This window comes from Uloborus diversus, chromosome 1 (genome assembly GCF_026930045.1).
Source record: "Uloborus diversus isolate 005 chromosome 1, Udiv.v.3.1, whole genome shotgun sequence".
Classification (NCBI taxonomy): Eukaryota; Metazoa; Arthropoda; class Arachnida; order Araneae; family Uloboridae; genus Uloborus; species Uloborus diversus.
Window position 1 is genome coordinate 114,655,313 of NC_072731.1, and position 27,008 is coordinate 114,682,320.

The 27,008-nt window shown below is 34.5% G+C and overlaps 1 protein-coding gene across 1 annotated transcript in view; it reads right to left on the minus strand.

Annotated features, from left to right (window-relative positions):
• Positions 1-1,635: 1,635 nt before the first annotated feature.
• Positions 1,636-27,008, minus strand: part of LOC129231592 (glutathione S-transferase 1-like) — a 32,322-nt gene continuing 6,949 nt past the window's right edge. The window contains exons 2-6 of the mRNA XM_054865955.1: positions 25,224-25,368; positions 23,734-23,826; positions 21,521-21,639; positions 4,641-4,751; positions 1,636-1,877 (exon numbers count right to left, since the gene is read on the minus strand). Of these exons, the coding sequence (XP_054721930.1) occupies positions 1,692-1,877; positions 4,641-4,751; positions 21,521-21,639; positions 23,734-23,826; positions 25,224-25,359 (645 nt within the window). The 5' untranslated portion in view covers positions 25,360-25,368 and the 3' untranslated portion in view covers positions 1,636-1,691. The remainder of the gene's footprint in view (positions 1,878-4,640; positions 4,752-21,520; positions 21,640-23,733; positions 23,827-25,223; positions 25,369-27,008) is intronic.

Genomic DNA, 27,008 nt, shown 5'->3' on the forward strand with positions numbered 1-27,008 from the left:
TTGGCGTTTCAAACAATGTTATTAAAAGTTATTCCAAATATTGATGCTTTTTCATGCTTTTACTTATGTGTAAAAAATGCTTAAACAATCCATGTTATGATCATGCTAGTTATTTTCTCTGCAAATTACCAGAAAGAAAGCAAGGTAAAATCTTAACAAAACAATATTTTTACCATCCATTGTATTTTCAATAAGTAATTCCTGCACCTACAGAAGTGTGAAGTCCTCCTTGGTTAGCCAGTGATTTTTGTGCTACTTCTTCCTAGCAGGATCAATAAGGTAGATCATTTAAATACCTTAAATATATTAAGTGACTGTATAAAAAGTAATAGGCATCGAAATTCTCTCTTTTTTCTTTTTTGTGTTTTCTTTTTGTTTTTTGTCAGTTTTTAAGTATTTTTTTTTTACTCACATTAATTGTGTGCACAACATCCTTTTTTATAATGATTTTTTTTTCCTTTGTTGTAATTATTGTAAAATATACTAACTTATTGGGAAAGGGTTAAAGGAGAGCTGAGAGGGTTAAAGAAGAGCTTCTAGGTTAATAAATTTAGATTTAGATTTCAGACTAAAAAGCTTAATTTGTATGGTCTTGAGCACAGGAGAGTTCGATTGGACATGATCCAGTTGCCGTTGGAAATGCCACATCGGAAATTTCATATCACTTTTACATTTTAGAATGAACAATAATCGCATTTCTGTATGAAACAAGTTCGTTTTTTGCGAGTTTTTTAAAATCAATTCATTTTTGCGAATACGATTTCTGTAATCTGTTGCTTTTATTCTGAACTAAATCAATGAAATACAGGTTTTTCCTGTTTTACCTCCTTTTTCTTCATTCTTTTTCGTTTTACAAAACAAGCTCCAACTTACTTGGAATCAACTGTACGAAAAATTCGCGAATAAGGAATTCGGCTTTTTCCCACTTTTTGAACTGTCAGCCATTTACTATGATTAAAGCTTTTAATTTATTTTTAATTTTAGCAGAATGTGTCAGTATCTATTTCTTCAATGATTAGCATGATGTTTAGTTAGATTTGGACTAAAATCGGGACAATTAAAAAAAAAATTTGTAAACGCCACATTGGCTGAAAGGCAGCATTTCCGAAAATTTTCCTTTGGAACACGTAAACACAGCAACGTTTTCTGACAGTAATTACTGCATTCAAACGTATTAAAATGGGAGATGTTGGAATAAATTTCTGCTAAAAAGGCAAAACCTTTTTTTAAAGCTTTTCATATCCCTAGCTAATCTTGAAGTTAGGAAAAAGAACACTTCAATAAGCTTGTGGGCATTTGGAATAGATTACTGAAAGCAGCTGTTACCTGCAATAGGGAGTAACTTTACAAGAACTCTTGATCTTTATTTGGGGTTGATCACTTGGCTAAGAACTGTCTAGCTCTGTGAAGAGCCTGTTGCTGACCATCACTTTTCTATTGTATTAGCAGTCAACATAAAAGAGCTGAAGAAATGTTTCTTTAGCCTAGGATCATGGATCCTCGCATGCATGTCCTCATGCTGAGTATCTAAAGAAATGATGTTGAGTATATTTCTTGGCAGTATATTTAAGGCAAATTCATCCACCGGATTTCATGGTTCAATGCTTATGCAGCAAAGAACGACTCGGGAGAACATGAAATCGAACGCTTTATTATTTAACAAACAACACACAGAATCGGAAGGTCATGGTTCACATGCTGTTCTTGCGTATGATGGCCGACTGCGCGAGCTCGGTGTCTACGAAGTGTTCTACAACAGGTTCTTTAGTCACCTTCTGGACGAGTGCCCTCAGCCGGGGGTGCTTCTCCAGGAGGGAGGGCTGTCTCAACTGCATACCAGCCAGGCAGAGGGTAACACCCAGGTCACACCACGTCAGCTGCAAAAAGAGTGTTACATAGGGCGTTGCCTCAGCAGGAAACCATACGCTAGTGTAATACTGCCCTCATGTTCACAGTACCAAAGTATGAGGGCTTAAAATCTGCCGCAATTTTAAGCAAAGTCTCTAAATTTAGCGAGCTTCATTAAGAAATGGAGACACCAGTCCCACATTTAGCAACTGGATGTCCTGCCGCAGGCAGACGGTGAAGTCCCTTGGTACCTTGCATTTTTTACCAAGTCTTTAAGTTTGGCGACTTTTCTTAAAACTTCGGCAGACTTGGAGACTTTATGTTATATTTCAACTATGGGGAAACGATAACAACTAATTTATGCAACCTGAAACATGTTCTACTATGCTGCTCTTTCGATTGCTTCTTATTTAGATTTTATCATTACTACCCAATTCATATGGTTCCTTGGTTCCCCTTTAAAAAACTTGAAGCTGCTATTTCTATGCAAGAAAAAAGTTACTACTTAATCTCTCTTGCTATATTAACCTTGACTCATGAATAACTTAAATGAACTTAATTTAATCTTAGAATTTAATAAGATTATTTTCTATTATATGTAAGGTATCTAAAAGCTAAACTATGAAGTGGCATTCTAGTTTTTTCAGTTTAATGGGGGAGAAGGGGGAAGGTTGGAAAGGTGTCTACTCTAGACAGTATTTGTAAAATGGACATATTGTTGTGAAACACATTTTTTTCTTATAGAAGTGAAATAAAACTCCTTTCTCAGAACATTCCTGAATTAAGGGATTTAAAGTCGATCAAATGCAATGACAGTTTCAAATAAAATACATTTTTGTAATAATCATCTTCCAGACTAACCATACCCAAAATGAGTTCCTTCACAACTTAGTTGTTCCATTAAATTGTTTCGCAGTAATTTAAGAAATAAATAATAAAAAGTTTTAAGAATTTTAAATGTAGTGACAGATTGTCGTAGTAGTTATTGTGTTTTGTATCATCATGCTAGAATAACAAAAGAAATGCCATGGTAAGTTCTGGATGAGAGTTCAAAAGTAGCAAATTTTGCTAAGTCTTGTCTCCTCCAGTCAAAACTAATGAGCAGGATTTATAAAGTCGTGAATAGTCAAAAGAAATCACTGCTCTACACTGAAATACTCTGGCTACATAAAATAAAAGTTTTGGTAAGATTGTATGAACTGAATGTTTTAAAACTGGAGCAAAGCAAAATATATCAATTTCTATAATAGTTCTCAATGTTCAGCATGAGGAGCGATGACTGCTAAAATCAGCTGATCTTGCCAACATTTTTTAAAATCTGGACGAAACCGCTATTTCCATGCAAGAAAAAAGTTACCACTTTTTTTCTTTTTTTTGAAGGAGGCTAATTAACAATATTAAAAAGAAAGATAAATTTGGTATTTCCCGCCTAAAAAAAGAATAGAATGTTTTCTTCTCAATCTTTTCCAAGAAAACCATCTCTATGAAGAAAATGCAGTGCAACTATTTGGGAATATTTAAGAAAAAAACATTAGTGATAATTTGAGAAACTTTATAAAATCCTGCCGGAATACTTCCCACACACTCATAACAACGCACATGAACAAGTTAGAAGCAATTCCAATGCCTGGCCGAAATTTTTAAGGTTTGCTGAAAATTGCCCTTTCATCTGCCACCCTTGTTTAGAGCTGCTGAGGTGTGGCGAAGGCAATGATTGAAAGCAGTTGTTTGGTCGTTGCCTTCACCTATTCGTCAATCCATCGGTCTAAAGTACGGCCACATCTTCCTACACTGTCCGACAGTGACACAACCAGAATTTCTTTTTTTTTTGGGGGGGGGGGGGGAGGGTGAAACTTATAATTTCGCCTACCTGCTAGGGAGAGATCGGGGGCCTTCCTCGGGGAAAATTTGGAATTGTAGTCCTAAGATCGCAGTTTTAGTCGGTGGGAAGTTCCAGGGGGCCTTCTGAGGAAATTTTAAGTAACTTAAGTCTTAAAAACGCGATTAAAGATGATATGTGTTGACGTTAGAGCAAGGGATAGAACTTAAGCGCTGTCTTCGATCGCTTTTTTTTTTTTTTTTTTTTTTTTTTTTTTTTTTAATAGAGTGAAATCGATCACCCTCAACCCCAATTTTTTGACTTTAAAGTTTCAAAACGCAGTTACCGACAAATTTTGATTATTACGGGAAAGGAGGCTCTGGGACTCTCCCTTAAAATCATTTCGAAATTGAAGTCCTACAAAACTCTTAACTTAGCCCCGTTTTCGATTATTTGCATTAATGAGAATAAAAATACTAAGAAAGCAATGTTTGTGGATAAATTTCATGCTTGCTCCAGAGAAGCCTTGATTCAAAATTTTTATTATAATCACTATCGATATTGCTGTTGTAAGTCAACGAAATTTGTAAAAAATGAGTTTTATATTTAAACATTTAATGGGGAAATTACATGAAATTTGCTGTTTTCCATCCTAACCGAAATAATACTTTTATTTTAGAATTGAACTTTTTAGCGTTAAGTTGTACCTTAAGATTAAGCAAATCATTTAGTTTAATCCCGAAGTCTCTAAGTGGTCAAGTTTGCTGAGATGTAAGCAAAAGCAGGTCTCAGATTTTTCCGTGACAATCAGGCCAAGTATAATAAATGTGCTTCATAATAATAAAATCAGATCTAAATTGGATGCTGCTCCGGTTACTTTACAGACGTGCTGAACTTAACAGACGTTATAAATAATACAATGAATTCGATTTCATTCTTCAAATTGAGTGTCTTTGAATAGATGTAGGCTCACCTTTTCACTGGCGAAATATCCGCTGGAGAGATTCGATTTTTCCAAGAATCGTTCGTACTTGTGCAGGTGGCGCGGCACATCCTCCCGCATCATCTGTTTCAGGAGAGCAACCTGTTGAATCACAAATAGATCCCAGTATTAATAATGATAGTTTGGTAAATTTTCAAGTGTAAAAGCCAGTGTAATCAAACAGACCGCAAGTTTTCTTCATTTCCGGTTTCATGACATTTACGAAGGACTCGTTTACGTACAGAATTTCCAGAACAATCAGGGCTTAATTTGCGTGGGTGCTCACCAGAGCCTGATTACTGACTAGGCCATGGCTTAGGGCCCTGAAAAAGTGAACTACTTCATCCTGATATCTGAATCGGGCCCTCGTGCTCGCTGTTGCCCAGCTCCTGCACGTCTTTAAAATTTTGAAAAAATTTTACATGTTACTAAGTCCCTGGATGAGGGGGGGGGCATCAAGGGTTTTTTTTTTCATTTATTTTATTTCAAAGCAACATTAGTGGTAATTAGTACCTATTTGTTGATTTTCGTGAGATTTTTCGTAATTTTTGCAAGAATTCGTCAGTTTTTAAGTTTTTACACAAGTAATACATTTTTTACGATTCCACCAACCAGTTTTAGGTTTTTTTTTTTTTGCAATTTATTACAAAACTCGTGTAGCAATTTTTGTCAAATTTCAGCAATTTTTCTAAACTTTTTGATGGCTGGCTTATTTAGACTTTGATGATGATAGTGACTTTCTTTTTATTCGTACAACTATGAGTTAATGTACTAAAAATACTTTTAATGCTGAGTTAGGATACCTAAACAGTCGATTTGACAACCCTGATTAGGGAGCCGAAAAAGGTAGGCAACCTTAGTAAAGCGTTTTATTTCCATCTTTTACTCTTCATTTTTGATAACGATTTTCGGAAACTCGATGAGGGTAAATTACTCATTTTTAGGCACCTTTCAACCCCTGGCAACCCTGATTAGTTCACGTGACAGAGATAGAAATTCTTACTTTCACGTTTTATTTACAACTTTTACTCTTCATATATGGTAACAATTTTAGGAAACTCGATGAGGGCAGGTCAAGCCTATTGGGATCTTACCAGGAAACATCACGAGTTCAGTAATCATGAAAAAAGTTAAAAATGGTCGCATTCGAAAGAGTATCTTTAGAAAAAAATTTGACCCAAATATTGTGTGCCCTCGTCTTTTTGTTTTTGAGATATGGGGGGTCAAAGTCTGTCGAAATCTTACGAAAATTCGCCAAATTTAAAGACTTGGCAAGAAATGGAAAATACCACGTGATTTCATCGCCTGCGTCTAGCAAGACTCTCATTCCCATTTCTGGTCATCTGCACAGCGCGTAAACGATGTTTCGAATTAACCCTTTACTTAATTGTGTAAAATTAAAAAGTAACTATGAAGCCTGTGAAATGGAAACTAGAGAGCTTTATCCAGAGGAGCTACAACTTTATAACGAAATTGAACGTAGGATTTAACTTTGTAATCGTGATAATAATGCATTTCAGAATTTAAGTGCATTTCAAGTGTGTTTTACTTAACCAATTTAAGTTTGTACTTTTGTTATTGAAATGTGTTGTAAGTAATTAATAATTATGTACGAGAATTAATATGAATAAGTAAAAAACACATGCTTATTAAAGCTTATATATTGAAAATGGATAGTTTTTGATGTTGAAAGAAAATGATCATGGATTGTAGTATCCCAGCTCTTATTTATTTTTTCAAAAGTTACTATCATTCATGAAGTTTTATTGTCTGACCACTGCTAGCGAAAATGCTTAATTTTTAATTTAAAATCGAAAGAAATAATAATTTAAAAAAAAAAGAAAACAACGGATAGTAAATGTCAAAAATTTGCACAGCAAAACTAACGATGTCGGAAATTCCTTCATAACAGATTCTTATCAAAAATTTTATAGTCGACGTTCATTACAACAACCCCTGTAGTTCGAAAAAGTCTGTCACTGCAACTGAAAGTCGCTATAACGTAAATGCACATCATATTGCATGTCATTTAGTCATTTTTAAAAATACTGAAGTCACTTTTATTAATTATGTTTCACGTTAAAAGGGAATTCAAATACGAGCAAAATAAAAATTAATACAGTTTTTTTTTTATTTGACTTGTTAGAGGGCTTACACATAAGTTGAAAACGATACACATAACGAAAAACACGCTGGAAATAACTGACAGAAATCGTTTTTTTTTTAATTTGAGAAAATGGTTTGAAATCTTTAAAAATGTCGTTTTCTTCGTTGAAGACTTCAGATTTACGACTTTTCAACAAAAAAAAAAAGTCTTTAAAGTGTGTTTACCGTTTCTCTACGGTTATCATATTTTTTTCAAAACAGTTTCATCAGCGAATAAACTCTTTCAGTGGAAATATTTTACCGCAGAAGCATAAAAGTTTTAAACATCAGTTTTTTAACAGACATAAGAATACAAAAAAGTTTAAACTTTGAACGGTATATTCAAATGTATTCAGTTAATACGTTCTATTGGATGCTAAAATATCATTACATCTGTGGAATTTTAAACGAGATTTTGTGCTCGAACCTTATGACAGATTGGTCGCAATAATAGGAGGTCGTTCTTGTTGACTGCAGTTAGGAGCGCACTGATAGGAGGTCAATGTGACCTCCCAAAAATTTTCCTTATTCGACAAAGTTCGTCTGACAGTTCGGCAAATTAGAGGACATAATTACAATTTTTTAACTCCCGAAAGTCACTTTTCATACATTATTATTTGCGCATACTCGTATTTTATCGCTCGGCAAAATTTGAATTTTCTTTCGGCAAATTGAGAATTTTTGCTTTCCCAAGCTCGGGGAACCTCTCACTGCAGTATAATTTAATTTGCTTTATTACTACAGTGAAGTGTCAAAAATCAGAACTAATTTGTACCATTGGTAGTTTGAATTTTTGGAAATAACCAAAAAAAAAAAAAAACCGTTTAAAAAAAACAGGATGTCAATCGATCAAATAAAGTTACAAATATGTGTGTACATAACGTACAATACAGCACATAACCCGACACTACGTGTTGACAAACCTATTAGTTGCTTATCGCTAGCGCCTCGACGATACTTTGTTTCTTACATTATTTATTGAGAGACTGATAGTTTCCAACATTTCATTTGGAAAGAACTTTCTTTTGTGACTCGAAAAATTTGCACTGATGCCAAACTTTATTTATTTTTTGTTTATTAAAATTTTCCAATGGATTTCCTTGCCATTTTGCGGGGCAACTATAATACTGACTAATTGGTGACCAAATATGGAAGTGAAATGTCTTGTCAGATGCAGATGTTGAATTCGCGTCGTACCTTCCATTTCTGAACAAAACTCGCTAAATTTGGCGACTTTACTAAAAATTTCGGCAATTTTTAAGACCTCATATTTCGATAACGTGGTCACGAGGGCACGTAGTTTCAGTGCCATAAACATGTTTTCCAATGCTCTTTCGAATGCCATCAATTTGGAATTTTTTTGAATTTCCTTGATCGTGATGTTTCCTGGTTAGACTAATACACGATAGATGGAAGCAGCACTTATCAAGATTTCAATAGTTTTGATCCACATTAGGGACTGAATAACACCTAATCCAGTGACCTCAATTTATTGATTAGTGTTGGTAACTGGGATAGGTTTGTGACAATGACAGATCAGTCACCATAAACGAACACAAAGCTATTTCGTCCTTCTTCCAGCTTCGAGTCCATCACGATTTCGTGCCCAAACAATCAGACTTTCTAACCCCTCCCCCCATAAATGCTTTTGCTCGAGACGTCTTAAAATATCATCATATATATATATACAATAGCCAATGATCGAGTAGCGCTCCTGACGTCATCAACAATGAAACTAACGCCACGGCACGATAATTTGACACTACTATTTTGTATATTTTAACATGCAGGGAAAGGCTTTGATGTGACCAAGGATGCACCGATTAATCGGCCACAATCGACCAAATTTCGCCGATTAATCGACGGATTTTTTTTCCAAAAAAAATTTTTTTTTTAACAGACCTTCAACAAGAAACTATGATGAATACATTTATGAACAATAAATTAACTTAATTTGCTGCAAACATTATTTTATAACTGAAGTATGTATATAGTAAAAACAATAGTTTAGAAAGTGCGTAAAACTGAATAAAATATTAAAGAAAAATTCTCGCAGCTGAAATTCACATGACAGTAGAAAGTATAATTTAAAAAGCAGGACTTTTAAATTGGAATGCGAAAAATAATTATCCCCTCTCCCGCACTCACACACATACACTTTTCATATTACTTGCCTTGCAGCTGTTTTTTATTTTTTTGTTGTTAATGTATCAACAAAATTGTTCAGCACGTCTGTAAAGTAACCGGAGCAGCATCCAATTAAGATCTGATTTTATTATTATGAAGCACTTTTATATTTATCTTTTGAAGGACAGAAAGAAACAAATGTGTTTATGTTTCTGCTGGAACCTCCCCTTAACTCTCTCCAACGAAAAAGAAAAAACTCCCGAATACTTTTGTTTTATTTTTTAAAGGAAATCCGGATCATTTCCGGTTAAGTTTAGGATGATACCCTAACACTTGTGTGTGCTTTTGGTGACACAGCTTGAATATTTTTTCAGTTATTTTTCTCTGTTCCTTGAAACTATACATATGATTACATCATAGAACAAACAATTTAAATTTAATTTTGGTACAAAAACATTTTTTTTTTAAATAGTATTTGATGTAAAAAAATATTTACATACTTTACTACTATTGTTTTTTTCATAAACTGATGGTTGAATTAGTTTTATTTTTTTATTTATTATTTTGTTTTGAACAAATATGCACATATACACAATGTTACATCATGCTTCATGAGTCGATACTTTTCCCCTTTAGAATAGTGCTTTTAGATAACTTTTTTTTAAAATAATAAATAAAAATCTTGGATTAAATAGTTACCAATAATGTAAATAAATTTAAATTAAATGTGCTCCTAAATTTACTTGCTGCGCACAAGCTGCTCCTAATATTTTTAAATTTTTATGTCTAGTTAACCTTATGTGATTTTTTATTAACATTAATATCAAAATTGTATGAAATTTTGAAATTATTTTTGGAAAATTAGGAGAGAGGAGAAAAATTGTCTCTTTCAGAAATAAAGTGTTAACTATTTCTAAAGTCAAAAAAAAAAAAAAAAGAAAGAAAGAAAGAAAGGAAAAAATAAAGTGATGGAAGAATTGGTAGCATTAAAAATGATCATTATGATCATTAATTGGTAATCGGGCAATTTGCGTATCGGTGCATCCTTAGATGTGACAAGGCTGAACTGGATCCGGTAACTTAACTGTTTTACTGTTAAGACTGTCATTTCATGGGAAGGAAGAAACGTCAAAGTGGTCAACAATGAGGAGTTTAAGGTTGATTCACTGGAGTTTAAAATTTTAACTGTCGAAATATTACAAAACAGTCAATTGCTTCGTTCAAATGTAGAAGCAATTTTCCCCGTCATATCGTGACGGGTGATATTGTAGTTGTTTAAATATTAACTCATCAAATAGCGTTGTGGTACACTATTTAAACATGTAAAATCTATGCATTAGGGTTTCCAATCCCGAATGATATTTAGCGGGATTAACCCCGCGGGATCTTCACTCCCGCAAATTTTTTCTATGCAAACGTTTTCCTACTTTTGCCGCTCATAAAACGACCGTTTTTCACAAGCATCATCTGAAGTTTGAATCACCTTCCTCTTATATATCTGCAAGAAGAGCAAGAAAAATTTTGTGTCTCATATCATGAACGATGGATTTACCATTTAATAAGAACACAGTAAAAATGGAGTATATTTTTCTGAGAATGAATTGGTATTCTCATTCGAAATTTCAGTTTTCATACTTTCAGCAATTAAGAAAATGCGTAAAATTCAAAATCATTTTCGAAAACCATCACTAAAATTTAAAATCGAGAAAATAACGCTTTAGAAAAAATAGGGAAAGTGTATTACAGATTGTAAATCACACGTGCGTTACCTGAATGCAATGTTGGAGTACTTCTGTAAACTTAAGGGATACACTCAAAACTTTTCACTTACAAAAAGAGCACACCAATTTTCTCCAAAGAAGAAAGCAATTGAAAACGTGACATTATTTATGTGATCGGCACAACTCTAAAAGAGACGACATACACTGAGTTGAAACACGGGATGACTCACATAACAGTGCAGTAAGTTAAGCTGCTCAAGTTTTTCAATGTCTCTTGAAAGTCAGAGGAATTAGTAAACTTATCCAAAAACTTTTACTGAGACTGCGACTTGGTGAAACCAAATAGCATTCGCCCCTTGCTGTAATGAATCAAATGCACTGATACAATGACCAACGTTTATGAAGCAACAAGGGTATTTATTCTCAATGCAAGTTAAACTGAATACAGTCAAACACACGTCTAATAGCCATCGTTTTTTTTTTTTTTTTTCCGAAAACTAGTTTTTGAGAAAAAAACCAAGCATAAGAATAGAAAAATCTACTTCAGAAGATGATAAAGTTAATGGAGATCTTTTGCAAAATATCCATTTCAGTAAACCAACTGCAGTGGAACCACAGCCAGTGGTGGATTGGTTAAAGAAATCGGCCCTGGCATGAAAGGATGTCGCGGCCCCATAGCTTCTATACATACTAATTTTTACAAAAAATGATTGGTAAACGGGAAACGATATCACTTAAATATGAGGAAACTATTCAAAGAAATTAAATACTTTCTTTAAAATAAAATTTAACACATGGGATTCTTTTCTGTGTTTTAATGGTGAACAATTGATATATAAGATAAACTAAACCTTTGTTTGTAAGAAAAAGGTGCTTGTAATAATCTAAGTATTTTTAAGTTGCCTGGTGCTGTATTGATTATTTCCGTAATGATATCTTCTAACCAGTGGTTGGAAAAACTACAATTTTTTTGTAGCGAACTACAACTACAACTACTTTGTTACAAAAGTAGTTAACTACAGCTACAACTACTTTTTTTAAATGTAGCAACTACAAACTACTTTTAAAATGAAGTCGCTACTTCGCTACTTTCCAAAAAATAAGCAAATAAAAAGCATACACAATAGGTTGTCCCTCAAAAAATGAAAGTCAATTTTTCAAGTCGCATACACTCTTGTATTTTTCCTCTTGTGTCAAAACAATCGTGAAAAAAAGTTTCATATAATTTGCACAACAGCAACCCGTGCCGACTTGCACCTGAAAGTGTAAAACAGTACTTGTATGCTAGGCCAAATCGAAAAAAAAAACTTTTTTTAAAAACTCGAAATTTTTGTTGATAAAACGTTGCCCCTGTATCCAACACGCCACATGAACCACAAGAAGATTTGTTCAAATTAAAAAACATTTAAATATGCCATACTTGACCTAAAATTTATAGTTTTATTTAAAAAATTGATTTTTTTTTTCAGTTATCTTTTAAAAAATTACATATAAATTTAAATAGAATATCAAGTTAAAAAATTACTGGCGAACACATTTACAGATTAACAACAAACGAATAATAAAAAAATAATATATTTTAAATGAGAACTTTAACTCAACCTGGAAAAAATCCATATATTTGAGTACTATGTGGGAGACTTAAAAAATGCAGGAAGACAAGAATTTCTATTTAACGCTAATTATCTACTTTACCGTTTATATTTTTCAGCTGATAATTTCGTAAAATCTTACATTTCTGAAACTATGTACCAAAAACTTATTTTTTTCAAGAAAATTATAAATGTTAGGCCACGTGTGGGATATCTAAATAGTTTTTAATTTTAATAAATGTTTTTGTGGTGCATATGTGGAGTATAGGAGCAGCGTTTTATCAACAGAAATTTTGAGTTTCTAAAAAAACATTTTATTTTAATTTGGCTTAGCATTACATAAGCGCTGGTTCACACTTTCAGATATAATCGGCACTTGTTGCTGTTGTTCAAATTAAATGATTTTTTTTTTTTTTTTTTTGACGAAAAAGGATAATATGTCAGAGAGTGTGCGACTTGAAAATTCAACTTTCTATTATTTGGGGGAGGGGGGGAGGGGGACACCTTAATATACACACACACCGTAAGAGGATTGAACAAAAAAAAATGATAAATTAGCTCATCAGAAGATACTAAAAAAAAATTCCGTTATCATACTCTCAAACACTCTAATGCTCGTAAGTATTGTAAGTCCTCTAGAACAGTTAAATTTCATCCTTTTCTATAACATTTTCAGTAGCTTCTTTTTATTTGGTGAATACTATCGAAAATTTAAGCCTCGCTAAAATATTTTTGTTTTTCAATCTTTGGTCTGTTCATATAAAATTCACCAAACTTTCAACTCGCAAAATCACCAAAACCTTCATTTTTGCGAAAATAAATGCATTTTTCAATATAAATATTGGTGAAATATGAAAATTACGACGGCAAACAAACTAATGGCGTCAAACAGATATAACGTATGATGTAAAAATGAAATGCCTGAGGTCAGCTCGTATTTTTATGAGTCTTGTTTCTCATTGCCTCCGCTGATGTACTTGTGTAAAATTTGTGCCAGTCAAATTCGTTTGAACCTTTATTTATTTTTTTTTTTTTAAATTTATTTAAAAGTAGTTTCCAGAAATCGCTACTACTATTTTTTGTAGTTAACTACTCACTACACTACTTTTTTAAAAAAGTAGTCCGCTACACTACAAACTACTCAAAAATGTAGCTACTACAGTAGCGTCGCTACTTGTAGCGCGCTACTTCCAACCACTGCTTCTAACATTACTTCAATTAGAGTAGGGAGGTTATTAGGGAGGCGAGGGGTGTGTGCGACCCCTTATATTTTTCAAACACAAGTATCAATACAGAGAGAGATAGAGAGTAGGTTATTTTCTTGCATATGGGAGTTATATATATATTAAATATTAGCATTAGAAACCTAATTGTAAGTTTAACATCAAGTCAGAAATATAATGTCCTGGTCTCCTCCCCGGAAAATGGGGAGCGGAGGCTCCAGGGTTCTCTTCCGGTAATTTTTTGGAAGTGAAACTCTGAATTTGCATTCATATATTATCTTCAATTATGTTAGGAAGATAGGGTCCCGTAAAATTTCAAAATATCAGCTCTGAAAACGCAGTTTTAAAAGATTTTGGCTGATGCCAGGGAAAGGAGAGATTCGAGCAACATCCACAAAAATTTTTTTTGAAATTGAAATCTTAAAAGGTAATTGTGCGCTTTTTTTTTTTAAATAAAAACTAGGACATCGACAGTTATTCAAAAACTAATTTCCAAAAACGAAACTTTTACCGACCTTCGGTGATTTTAGGAGGAGGAGTTATGGCGAGGCTTTCCTTGCAATTTTTTCGAAATTGAAGCATTAAAAACGAGATTTTTGACGTGCTTTACTGATGATGACGAAGGAGAGGAAGGGTGAGGGGACTTTCTTTGAAATTTTTCGATGCTGTAGATTCGAAAACGGAGTTATAAACGATCTTTCATAGTGTTACTAAGAAGAGAGGATTGAGGGCTTTCACCCGGTGAACAATCGAAACTTCGGAAAGAGAAATTAGAGGGGTAATATTTAATGCGGGAAGATGAGGTTAATGGACAATGGAAGATTTAAAAGTCTGGTGTACCTGTGAATTCATGACACTATGACATGGACTTTTACATGATACAGAATCTGAAAGTGAGAAACGAAGTAGATCGATAAGGAAAGGACTATGGCCAGTTACAAAAATTTCTCAGTGTGTGATGTTTAGATTTAAAACTGAGGTTTTATTTTAATTTTTGGGAATAGCTCAAAAAATCTTCTGTCATGATGTTATGGAAAAAATGGGGATTTGGGGTTTTCCTCCGGATTTTTTTTCTTTTTGATCAATCACGCTTGCTTATTGTTCTCACTTAACAGTCCTTGACGTTGTGGTTCCTTTTTCAGCTTGGACCAGGGCTGCAGCACCATCGTCCACCGGCGGCGGAGCGGCTGGTCCTGAGCACTGTCCACCGGAATCCACTTTTGCTGGGCGGTGGCGTCCATGTCCTACACAACCATGCTCATACACACTCGCCTACGCGCGCACGCCTTTACACACATACACACGCCTACATGCACACACGTAAGCCTACACACACAACTATACACACGTAACCACCCAGTAGGAGGGACATGCTTTTTTTTTGGGGGGGGGGCATTTCTAGAAACAATAACTCTAATCAGTAGGGTCTTGTCGCAACTCGTGATTGCGAAAAACATAATTTGAATTCAAAGTTTCGGAATTCAAATTAGAGTTAATTGGGGGAAGTGGGTCACAGATCTTTTATTTATTTATTTATTTTTTGAGATTGAAGTCCAAAAAAGGTAATTATAGACGATCTTCGGTGATATTATGGGAAGGAGATGTTTCTAGATAGATTGCGGCGGAAATACTCTCCTCGAAGTTTTTCGAAACTTAAATTCCAAATATGCTGGTTGTAGGCCATCTTTAATGACGTTAAATTATGGAATGGGGTTCGAGAGATTTTCCCAGGAATCCCTTAAAAAGCTAAGTTTCGAAAACGCACTTTAAACAAACTTTAGTGATTAAAAAGGAAGCTATAAGTTTTTGGATCCCTCTGTTCCCCCTTTTGGCTACGTCCCAATCTTCTTTTATTTATTTTATTGATAAAAAATATGAAACACCCAACTTCAAAACCATTTACATTTAGATTTTCCATAGTAAAATTTTCAATTTCTAGCCTAGTATATTTATTTGCTTGAAATGCATCAGCGGCCCCAGATAAAAAAAAACTTTTCTTCAACTGATCTGGTGCTTTGGTGACCTTAAATATTCTAAATGATCTTTGGTCTTTTTTTCACTCTATTTTATTTTAAATATCATTCCTTCTTCACCTCTTGATAAAGTTTTGTTTCAATTTTTAATTCATGCACGATTTTTACATTCAAACACTTAGAACTACTGGTGTGACTATTAATTTCAATATTTTCAATCTCTCTCGCTATATTTTAATTTTTCTCCAAGTTAAACCATATTTCTGGGGCTTGTGTATTTTTCTATATACATAACTCTGATTTTCAGGATGATATTTTTCATTTAAAAAAAATAGCAGAGGCAAATGGTAGGAAAGGTCGGTGTGTCGGCGGCCCCTGAGAATCATAGTTTTCTATATCATTTTTATACTGAAGGGTCTTCAACCGTAGGTTTGAATTGAACCCTTCGAGAGATATAGAGAAAAAGTGAATATTTTATTTTTTGCAAAAAAAAAAGTTAGAAACGTACATTTAGGAAGTCTTTACTTAAATAATCTTTATAATACAGAATTTTGATGCTCCAAATTGTGTTTTAAGATTGCATTTTCTGTTAAAGCTTTATTGGAAAAATACTTTATGTCATTTTTATTGCAATTGTTATGAACTGCAATTCATAACAATTGTGAATTGCCATTCATAAGTAAAGTAAATGTGAATTGCAATTCATAGATGAAATTGAAAAATGGACAAAAGTATTTTAACTTTTAAATACTGCCCTTGTTTTTCTGCTTTTTATTGCATTACTAAAATGAAATTGGCGGCAGCATTTCAGAAAAACTGAGCTGGTGTAGCACTCCAACGGCCCCCTTAGCGACGGCCTCGCCCCCTCCATCCGCAGGCTTGAGCCCATGCACTAAGAGGGATTGAAGCTAGAGAATCTACGTAGCGGTATTTACCTCTTTGGTATTTACATTTTACTGTTTGTAGATAGGGCAACTGATCGGCCCGAAACATGACCGGCCCACCGGGCAAATGCCCCGTTGCCCTCCGGGTGTATCCGCCACTGACCACAGCACGTATTTTCATAAAGCGCTTTATTTTATTGAGCAAAAACCCTTTCTCATCCCATACGAGCGATGCTTTGTTAAGACACATTGGACTTTTTTAGAGCACACCTTTGCGTAACAAACAATTATTGCTAATTGAGATCTGACTTTTTAGTGCTCTCATGGCATAAAACTGGTCAGTAAAAGTCAGTTAAATCAGTTTTTTAAAAATTGGTCAGTATTTACAGAATTTAATCAGTAAAGTCAGTTTTTTTTTTTTTTTTTTTTTTTTTTTTTTTTTTTTTGCAAATTTACTGAATTAATATTAAGATAATATTCATTGCCAATTTTGTTTTAATTTTCTGATAAACAAAAAAAATCTGCAAAAAAAAAAAATCATTCAACTGCTAATATAACTGCCCAATTTCGCCAATCTGGTAGTCTGTTTTACTTGATAAACATCTCTGCTATTCTTTTATTGGATTGGGATGATACATATAGTTAGACATATATATAGTTTTATGGAAAACCAACCTATCTCCTCCCTCTTTGATATTGGGTTTATTCTTTGAAACATTTGCCTCTTTTAGCCCAAAGTACAGGGTAAGATGAAGATTTTTTCGAGCAATAAGGTATACATGACAGCTACATTTCTGTACAATATCGAAATCAGTACAAATTTGTTATGTTTAAATTCTTATTTCATCTTGTTGCCTTTAACTTTCATCATAAGTTCTTGCAGTATAAGTTAACTTACACTCTGTCCCAAAAATTTAGACACAAACATAAAACACAATACAAAGTAAAAATATGAATGGTAGGATGTTTAATTTCATAAGTGTGTACTAATAATAAACAGTACTTAAAGCACAAGAAAAGGTTAAATTATTAGAAAAAATATCATGCAAGGGTGCCCACCTGGGGGGGGGGGGCAGTGAGTCATGGCTCAGATTGCAGCATTGAAATTTTTAGGAAGGTTTGTTTTGAGGGGTATTTTTTCATTTGGGGGGGGGGTCTTTTGGGTATCTCATAATTTTGACACTTTTTCCCATAGGCACAAAAAATGGGGGGTCAGAAGTGAGGGGTGTAAGGGGGCGGTACCCTTGAAGCTGATTTTTATTTTTTGTTGTAAAATTAGGCTATATTTTTAGATGATAGCGTTCCTTTGCTGATTCAAATATAAAAGTACAGAACGTGGTCTCGAAAATCAGGACTGATGGAAATCGTAAACTTCCCCCTTCCATTCCATGCATTCTTAAGAAAAGTCCATTTATTTGGCAATTTGTGATAAGAAAAATGAGCTTTCTCGACTGTTAGTGAATATTAGAAGACCATCTTATTCCAATACAAAATATGCTGAGCGGACCAAACTGTATTTCAGCGAGACAAAGCGCCTACTGACTCATCTAACTCAGCAAATCTGTAGTTCAACATGAATAATATCAATATCCAGAGCCGACCTTAAGCCGATTAGAGCAAAAGAATCTAATCGGGCCCCGCGTTAGCAGGGTCCCCGCGCTAAAAGATTTTTTTTCTTTTAGATAAATAAGAGGAAAGATGTATGGAAAGGAAAAAAAAACCCGTCCAAATTTAATATTTAAATGACGCTTAATCTGGCAGGGTGGAGCTTTTTAACTAATTTTAAATTCACTAAACGCATCAGAAGTTATCAAAATATATTTCCAAACCTTCTTGTGTCAAATCAATTTCCGGAAAAAAGTTAAGCTAACAGTTCAATTGGTCATCTGAAATCAATGGCCATACCGACTATACCCTATCCCTATACTAACCGGTCAAAAGAAAGGGAACTATGTAATAAGTCATGTGGCTGGGGCATCAAAGAACAAATTTTTAATGATTATTATTGTCTATTAGTACGGTGAGTAATAAAATTAAGGCTTCATCTCAGGTCCTAAAACTATCGCATGAGCAAATCAAAAAATGTCCCGAAGCACCCAAATTTTGGCGGCCCCAAAGCTGTTTTTTAAATTCAGTGTGTATATTTGTTTTATTTATTTTGGCGGAAAAAGTGCAAAGATTCAACAACGCTGAAATTTTATGTCATATACAATTTACAACAATGTATATAATCTTGAATACCACTTGCTCCAAATATCATCAGTACTCTTATTATTTTGCAATTGTGAAAGAAAAGTCTCAACATTTAGCCTGAAATTTGGATTTTAAAACCTTAATGTCGAAAAATTGTCAAGGGACGTCTCCAAACTCTACTCTTTCTTCTAACGTGATCGTTAGCAATTCTCCAAAGATTGTCTCAAACTATGCCTAAAGTTTTCAATTTCAAAACATTTCCAAGGGATTTTCCCAACGTGGGAGATTGCTCTCTCCAAAGGTAGCATCAAGTTGTGATTTTAAAACTCCAACTTCGATAAGTTTCAGGGAAGCGGCCCCGAACCTTTTATCCCTTTCCTTACGATCACCACTGACAACTTTAAATTTAGCTTTAAGACAATTCCATGGAACAGCTCTCCTCAACTTTCCTTAAAATAGACTTAAATTGACTTCAGTTTCGAAAAACATACATGAGGCTGCCATCTCCTTTTCCCACTGTCGTTATCAAAAGACTAAAATTGCGTTTTCACACTTCAATATTGAAAAAATTCCGGAGGATCATCCGATCCCCTAACGTTGTCAAACTTAGCTTAAATTTGACTTCGATTTCGAAATAATTCAGTCGAGAATTTTAATTATCTTTCCCTTAATTTGCTCTTTGCCTAAATTTGCTATTTTAGGGTCAGTTTTCAAAGTTTTTCTGGGAGTGGAATTTGAACCCTTCTCCCTTCTCTAACTTCTTCTGGCTAAAACTGAGTTTTTAAGTCTTCAAAAACTTTTCAAGGGGAGGTCGCCCGACTCCCCACCTTTGTCCTATTGCTGATGTCACCAAAGACAGTCTAGAATTTCATTTTTAAGTTTTAGCATTGGTACATAACGTTTCTATCAAAGCACTAAATTGCGCATCAAAAATTTCTCTGTGTTAAACTTGTTTAACTTTTTTTTAAATTCGCTCTTTTTTTTTGTCTCAAATTAAATGCAATTATTCATAAAGGACCTCGCCAATATTCTCAAATCGGGCCCCGCGTTCGTTAAGGCTGGCTCTGTCAATATCATGGAATGACCATCGGTAAGTCCAAACTTAAATCCAATGTTAAACGTGTGGCAACAACAAGGACGGATACAAGGGAATGGCGATCGCTCCTCCCTTGAGGAACCCTGCACCGTTAAATTCTCTGAATTGAGATCCAAAAACGATAGTGTAATCCATCTTTGATATGAGTTTAAGGAATGGAATATGGTTCAAATCTCCCTCCCAGCAACTTTTTGGAAGAAAAACTTCAAAAGGGCGATTTTAAAAGGTCTTTGGTGGTATCTGGAGAAAACCTACATAGTTATAGGACAAATATACAAATTGTGTATTTGTGCTATAATTACGTTCGTTTTCTCCAGTAATTTCTCAGCACAGGGTTATTTCTCGATCTTTATAGTGATGTTTGGATGCCTTCCTCCAGGCATTTTTCAAAATATAAGTCTTGAAAGACGGGATTGTATTTATCTCGGGTAGTGTTAGGGGAAGGAATTGGTTCAGAGACTTTCCTCTGGGGGGGGGGGGTAGTTTTGCAAATCTGAAGTTCCAAAACAGGTGCAATTTTAGAGGACCTTCAGTGATGTTAGAAGGAGGGCGATCCGAAACATTTACTCGGAATTATTACGAAATTGAATTTATAAAATGCAATTTTAGAGTAAATGTAGATCAGATATGTTCGAGAGGTAATGGTAAAAAAGCAATCGGTGTCTCCTTGATAAATTTCTAGAGCCGCCCTCTGGCAACATCGGGCATCAAAATTATATGAAACTGAAAGCCAATATTTTTCGACACAGGAATAACTTGATACTTACAATGGAAAGGCATATATCTGAAGTAACTAGAGGTAAGGGAAACACAATTTGATATTTTCATTTGTAACTGTGTTTCTCAACCTTAAAAAACATTCATAAATTAAAAAGTGTTTGTAATTATGGGACACCCTATTTTCTAGTAATTCAACGCATGATGTTTTTAAAATAAATAACCTCTAACTTGTATTTCATGTACTGTATCATTATACACATATGTGATATAAATCCCTTCATTTGTATTTTTACTGTGAATTGTATTTTATGCTTGTGTCTATATTTTTGAGACGGTGTAGTTTTTGTACATGCAAAAATATTTGATTATTAGTAATGAAAACAATCTTCTAAATGTGTTCTGAGTTTTAAGAAAACATGTTTTTAACTAAAAATTATAGGAATAAGTGTATAATTTATATATTTTTTCCACTTTGTATTTCGTAATTTCAGAATTTTTTTTAGTTGTTTTCCACTGAGTTTTCAAAGAAAAACAAAATGTGAAAAACTGCTCTCAAAGTTGCAAGATTTTTAATTTATTTTTCTAGTTTCAGAAAAGTTTTATTCATTATACAAAAAAATTTTAAATTAAACTTAACTTTTAGTAAACATTTGTACCAAATTAACTGTATATTGTGTTGCAGCACATTACAAACTAAGCTTTATCTATTTCACCAAGTATGATACTCTTTTTTGTTACGCCAAAGTTTGTTAATTTTTTAGATTTTAGTCAGTATATGGTTAGTATTTAGTCAGTATTAGTCAGTATTTTATACATTTTGGTCAGTAAAGTCAGTATTTTATACATTTTGGTCAGTAAAGTCAGTATTTTTGACCCTCCAACTCCAACCAGTTTTACCCCCTGTGCTCTACAATTCGTGTAAAAAATTCAAAAACTACTAACTCACGTAACAGAAGCAGTCCTTCCGAAAAAGCACAACTTTTTCTATTTTTAGAAGAATAAAGTCAATCCCGCGGGACTGCCTCCCTACAATCCCGCAATCCCGCGATACTGAAATTGGTGAGGGATTAGAAACCCTATGCATATAATGGAGGTTATACAGCAGTGATATTTTTTTCTTTTTTTGTATATTTCTCCTGGAACCTGAAGCTCTTATCATAAAAATCTAAAAATAAAGAAAGAAAAAAGAATACTCGCCTGTTCGCCGACATCCTTCTGGGACAGATCCAAACCCCTCATTTTTGCGAACATGACGCCCAACCCGTCCATGATCATGTCGCAAGTGGCAGCTTCCTCATTTGTTTCGCCTACCAATCCTGCAACAAGACGAAATCATAACCTCCTTTTTTGAAGTCGGTTGAAAAACGGAAAGGAATCTGAACGTCTGTGTTTTTCACATATGTGTGTTTAAGTGTTTTAATCTGTGTTTTTCACCTTGAAACCCCGTTTTTCACGATTGGGGGGGGGGGGTAATTAACCCCCTTCCTCGAAGTATTGATGGGCGTCGAAGGCAGCTTGTGGTAACTGTTGTTAACTCAAAACAAACAAAAATAATTCAGTTAAAATACTATATTGATAAGACTAGCAGTACACGCACGGCGATGCCCGTGCTAAGAAGTTAAAGGAAGTCCGTTGAACAAAAAAAATTCATCCCCTGCCCCCCTTCTGATGTGAAATGATCATTTTTCTTCAACTAAAATGTGTACACACCTTTTAAAAAGACCTATTAAAGTCTCTTTGGAATTTAAAACTATTCGCCAAAACGCATAAAAATATTCACAGTAGATTTAAAATTCAAAATAATCCTTCAACTACATTTAGTTCATCGCTTAACGTGCCAAGTAACCACACTACCGTGACCCTGCCCTTTAGCGAGTGAAGCAGTTTCTTCCTCCTGCAATTTCAAGTGTTTCGCCAAATAAACAATGCTATAATAAAAACATTATAAAGAACAATCATAATTGAATAATACAACAAACAAAATTATTTACTTAGATAAGTAACTATCTTGATCTAGTATAAGAACAAAAACAAACGTTGAAGAAATAAGGAAAACAAAATCCAATAGAAAAATCCTACAAAATCAAATTATGTACCTGAACATCGAAAAAAAAAAACGCATTCCAGAATCTATTCGCTGATCACAACGACGTAGCATGGGCAGGGGCGTGCACAGAAATTTTGGGGCCGGTCATTCATGACTTTATTGTTTAACCCTATATTTCACCCCTAGTTTTAAAAATATTGGGCCCCCTTCAGACTCGGGCCCGGGCCAACAGGTGTCCCTTCTCCTCCCCCCTGTGCATCGATACTGTCGACCAGCATCCTCTCGAAGAATTAACTTACCCCGCCATCTATTAGGAATTCATTAAACTGAACAATTAATTAATCATTTGATTTGCAATTAAATATTTCGGTCAATCTGATTTTAAAAAATAGCCTATAGTCTTCCTCAATGAATGGAATATTCAACACTAAAAGAATTTTTCAATTCGAACCACTAGTTCCTGAGATTAGCGCGCCATCCCTGACGCAGGGAAAGAAAACAGGCAATTGCTTCTTCTCTGAGAGGCAAAATCAAGTAAAATGAATAAAAAACTAAAATTTCCTCATTTTCCCGTTTTACAACCAGGGCCGGATCTATAAATTTTTTTTTGGCACCCTGCAACAAAATCTATTGGGGCTCCCCTCCAGAGGCCAGCAGTGTATATTTGTAACGTTAATAAGTCTTGCTGTTAGTTTTTTTTTTTTTTTTCAATTTTTTTCTTCAATTTTTTAATTTCTTGTGTCGTTGGGCCACTAAAGGACGTGCCACGCCCCCCTCCCCGCACTGAGGGGTCTGCGAGAACGGAGATCCGGGCCTGTTTGCAGCAAATGTTTCAGGAAACAGTCAACATCGGGAATGAACTGCCCAGTGCTGGATGTAGCGGGGACAGGCCTGTACCCTGGGCTGCAACTTTTGATGAGGACGCAAATTCAAGTGTGATGACAAAGAAAAAGCACAGATCCAAAAGCAGGTCATGCCCTCCTTGACGAGACTAAGAAGAGCTTCAAGACATAATTCGGGGGGAAATATCAGAATTGAAATATTGGTATTTTTCATGAACTCTTAAATGCATTTTGGGTGTAACCCCCCAGGAGGGTGTCACCTGGGGCGGACCGCCGCGCCGCTTCCACCCCTCAGTAGTGAAGCAACTGTTTTTTTTCAGTAGATAATGTATTTTAAAAAACAACGCATTGTTTTTCTGCTAATATCAAGATTCTGAATTCTCAATTAAATGAAAAAAAAAAAAGTAATTATTTTTCGTATTCGATCATTTAGAAATAAATTCTTAACTTAGCGCACATTTATGACCCAAGTTTTTTAAAGGCTTAAACTGCGGTACGATGAGGTAGTAAGGAAGTCTTACCGAGCTCTCTTGCCAGGTACCTGGAGATCCCCTGTCCCTGGGCCACAGCCTTTCCATCAACGTACAGCACAGGGAGTGTGCCGAAAGGAGCCTCTGACAGAGAGAAACACAATGTTAGATGTGATGGTGTTTTTCAAGTTCAAAATATTCAATGGCTACAAATCTTTTTGATATAATATATTTAATATTCTAAATCTTTTTGATATAATAATTTAATAATCTTTTTGATATCATATATTTAATAATTTTTGATATAATATATATATCGAAATATTCAGCCGTAAACATATGGGTAGAGTCCTCAAACTATGAAATTATTACTTTTTGTTGTAAGGGGCAAAAGAATGCTTTTCGAAAAAGTATAATTTAAAGTATAACATTAGAATGCGTTGTTATGCGGAAATAACTATGGGTATCCTAATCTCGTTTCCTTCAGTCTGTTGAACTTCTTTCTGTTTGAATCTGCGCCTGATCTAGAAGAAATAATTGAATTCGTGAAAAGTTTGGAATTTCGACACATTTTTACCTTTTTTGAGGTGTGGTGAGTCCATTTTGACCATTTTTGTAAAATGTTTGTCTGTCGTGCCTGATTTTTTGTGACCGCTGCAGTGCAAAAACTACTGCATGAAATCAAACGAAATTTTGTGCACATATGTACCCAAATATTAATTAATGACCATTAGATTTTGGTGAGAATTCCAAAAAGAGGAGTGGAGGTATCGAACGTTTTATCCGTGACTACTATACCTAATAGAGCGAGATCCGACTAGGCTTGACCTACCCTCATCGAGCTTCCTAAAATTGTTACCATAGATGAAGGTAGCAGTTGTAAATAAAACGTGAAAGTAAAAATCTCTACCTCTTTCACGTGAACTAATCAGGGTTGCCAGGGGTTGAAAAGTGCCTATAAATAGTTTATCCTCATCGAGTTTCCGAAAATCGTTATCATAAATGAAGAGCAATCAAAGATGGAAATAAAACGCTTAAGTAAGATTGCCTACCTTTTTCGGGTCCCTAATAACTTGTCAGGGGATAAAAGGTTTTCAAAGAAAGAAAGAGGGACATAATTTACCCCTCATTGAGTTTCCGGAAATTGTTGTCATAAATGAAGAGTAAAAGCTGTAAATAAAATGATAAAGTAAGGTTGTCTACCATTTTCCGGTCCCTAAGCAGGGCTGCCAGGGGGTAAAAAGTGCCCAAAAAAGGAGTAATTTACCCTCATCGAGTTTCCACGTAAGTTGTATAAAAAATGAAGGTAAAATCATTAAAAAACCGATGGTATAGGGTTGCCCAAGCAAAAGTGGTCCAATGATAGGAGTGTCGCTGTTCTAAGTTTCAATATTGAAATTATTGATTATTACTTTTTCATTTTATTTTTTTGAACATTCGAGTCTCCCTTGAAACTCTTCTACCTCCCCCCCCCCCAGGCTGAGAATCCTTGTACTAAAGAACAATTTACGTCTCGTGAAAGAAAGAGTGGAGAAATTCACCTTCTTCCGCCTCGTAGATCTCGTCCGGGGACTCGACCTTGTGGTCCTCGTACTCGACATCTCGGAACTGAAGCAGGAGCCGGGCGACCTCCCCGGTCGTCGGGTAGCTGTAGTCCACGAGTCTGTACTGGGGCATGACTCTTGCCTGAAATTCACGCATCACATTACGTACCGCTTGCTCAAGGGCGCCCATAGGCCATAAGGAGGGGGACCCCAAGGCATTGCCCCAAGGGCGGGGGGAGGCAAGGGGGCTCAAGCCCCCCCCCTTAGAAATTAGAATTTCCTTGCTTTTAGTACTTTTTTTCTTTGAAAAAATGTAAAAACATTTCTTCTCCAGCCATTGATGAATAAGTTATTAAAAATGTCAAAATTTAATAACTCTAATCTGTACTCAAATCAGTTTCCATGGGGAAAATATCCTGCTAAACATTGGGGAAAATATCTGAGCCCCCCCCCCCTTTAAAATTTTGCATATGGCCGCCCATGCGCTTACTCTTTTTTTCTTCCTATATTATTTCAAATGAATGGTAAGGGTATAAGTTAGAGGCTCCGTAAAAAGTTGTTTTCTTTCTACTTCGGCGAAAACAGAGATATCGTTTACTCCTGATGCTTCAATTTTACTTTTTAATGGACATTTTAAATATTTGAAGGGACATAGACTAAGGATGTGATTGGGCGACAGCAGCGAATTTTACGGAGGGCCCGGGCCCCTCCCAAAGGGATAAATTAATTTAACTATTTCACTTCTTATTTTTTAATCGACTTCTCAATAGCATAAAGATTTTTTTTTACAGTTATTTAAAAAGAACACAAAACACACAAAGCATATTTGAATAAAAGCATTTTTTTTTCTAAAGAAGTAACACCGGAGTTAAAGGCCAGAGCGGCAGAATGCATTTAAGTGACTGGTTTCGAATTCAAGGAAACATTGTAATATTGCGATTCATCCATTAATTCTACTTGGATGGAATCAATAATTAACATTTTTTTTATAAATGTGTAGCCGTACCTAGAAGAGTCATTTCGATCCAGAAAGCTATTTGCGAAATATTAGATTCCTTATTCAACTAATAAAAAAGGCAAAATGGAAGAAAGCGCACGTGATAAATTGTTTGGCAAAACCATAATATTAATGAAAGTGCATGTAGTCTCAAAATGTTATGTCAATTGGATCATGATTTTAAGGACAAATCAGCAAGTGCTTTGAAATTCGCAAAGAATTAGCTTCTGAATTCTTCAATAAAATGTTTATTTTATGAAGCTACGATTTTCTTAATTACATCACATTTTATAGTTAAAATATAAACTGATTAATAAAAATTTGAATGAGGTATCGTTTATTTAATAACCTTGCCCTCGTGTTATAATCATGACAATGTTCTTAATTTAAACCGTTTATTTTATATTATCTCGGTGAAATTATACAGGGTTTAGTATTTAATTGTCTTGAAAATGTTAAGGATATTTTAATTCTTCATTCAAAGTATATCAGTGCATAATATTTTTGTACTAAAAAGTAGATTAATTTGTCTTAAAGGATGCCACAAACACTTAAAAACAAAGTCCTGAAAACTTGGTTACGAAAAATTATATGGGAGCAGGAGGGTGCGCTTTTTACATTCAGTTCCCCCTTCAAAAAGTATTTCTGTATCCTCCCCTTTTGGCCGTTCATTTCGATTGAACTTTTAATGTTATTTAATGGCTTTTTTAATTTCTTTGATGAATCGTTTTACATTTTAATAATTACACAGGACAACAAAAAAATATTTTTTGCTGCCCAGCCAT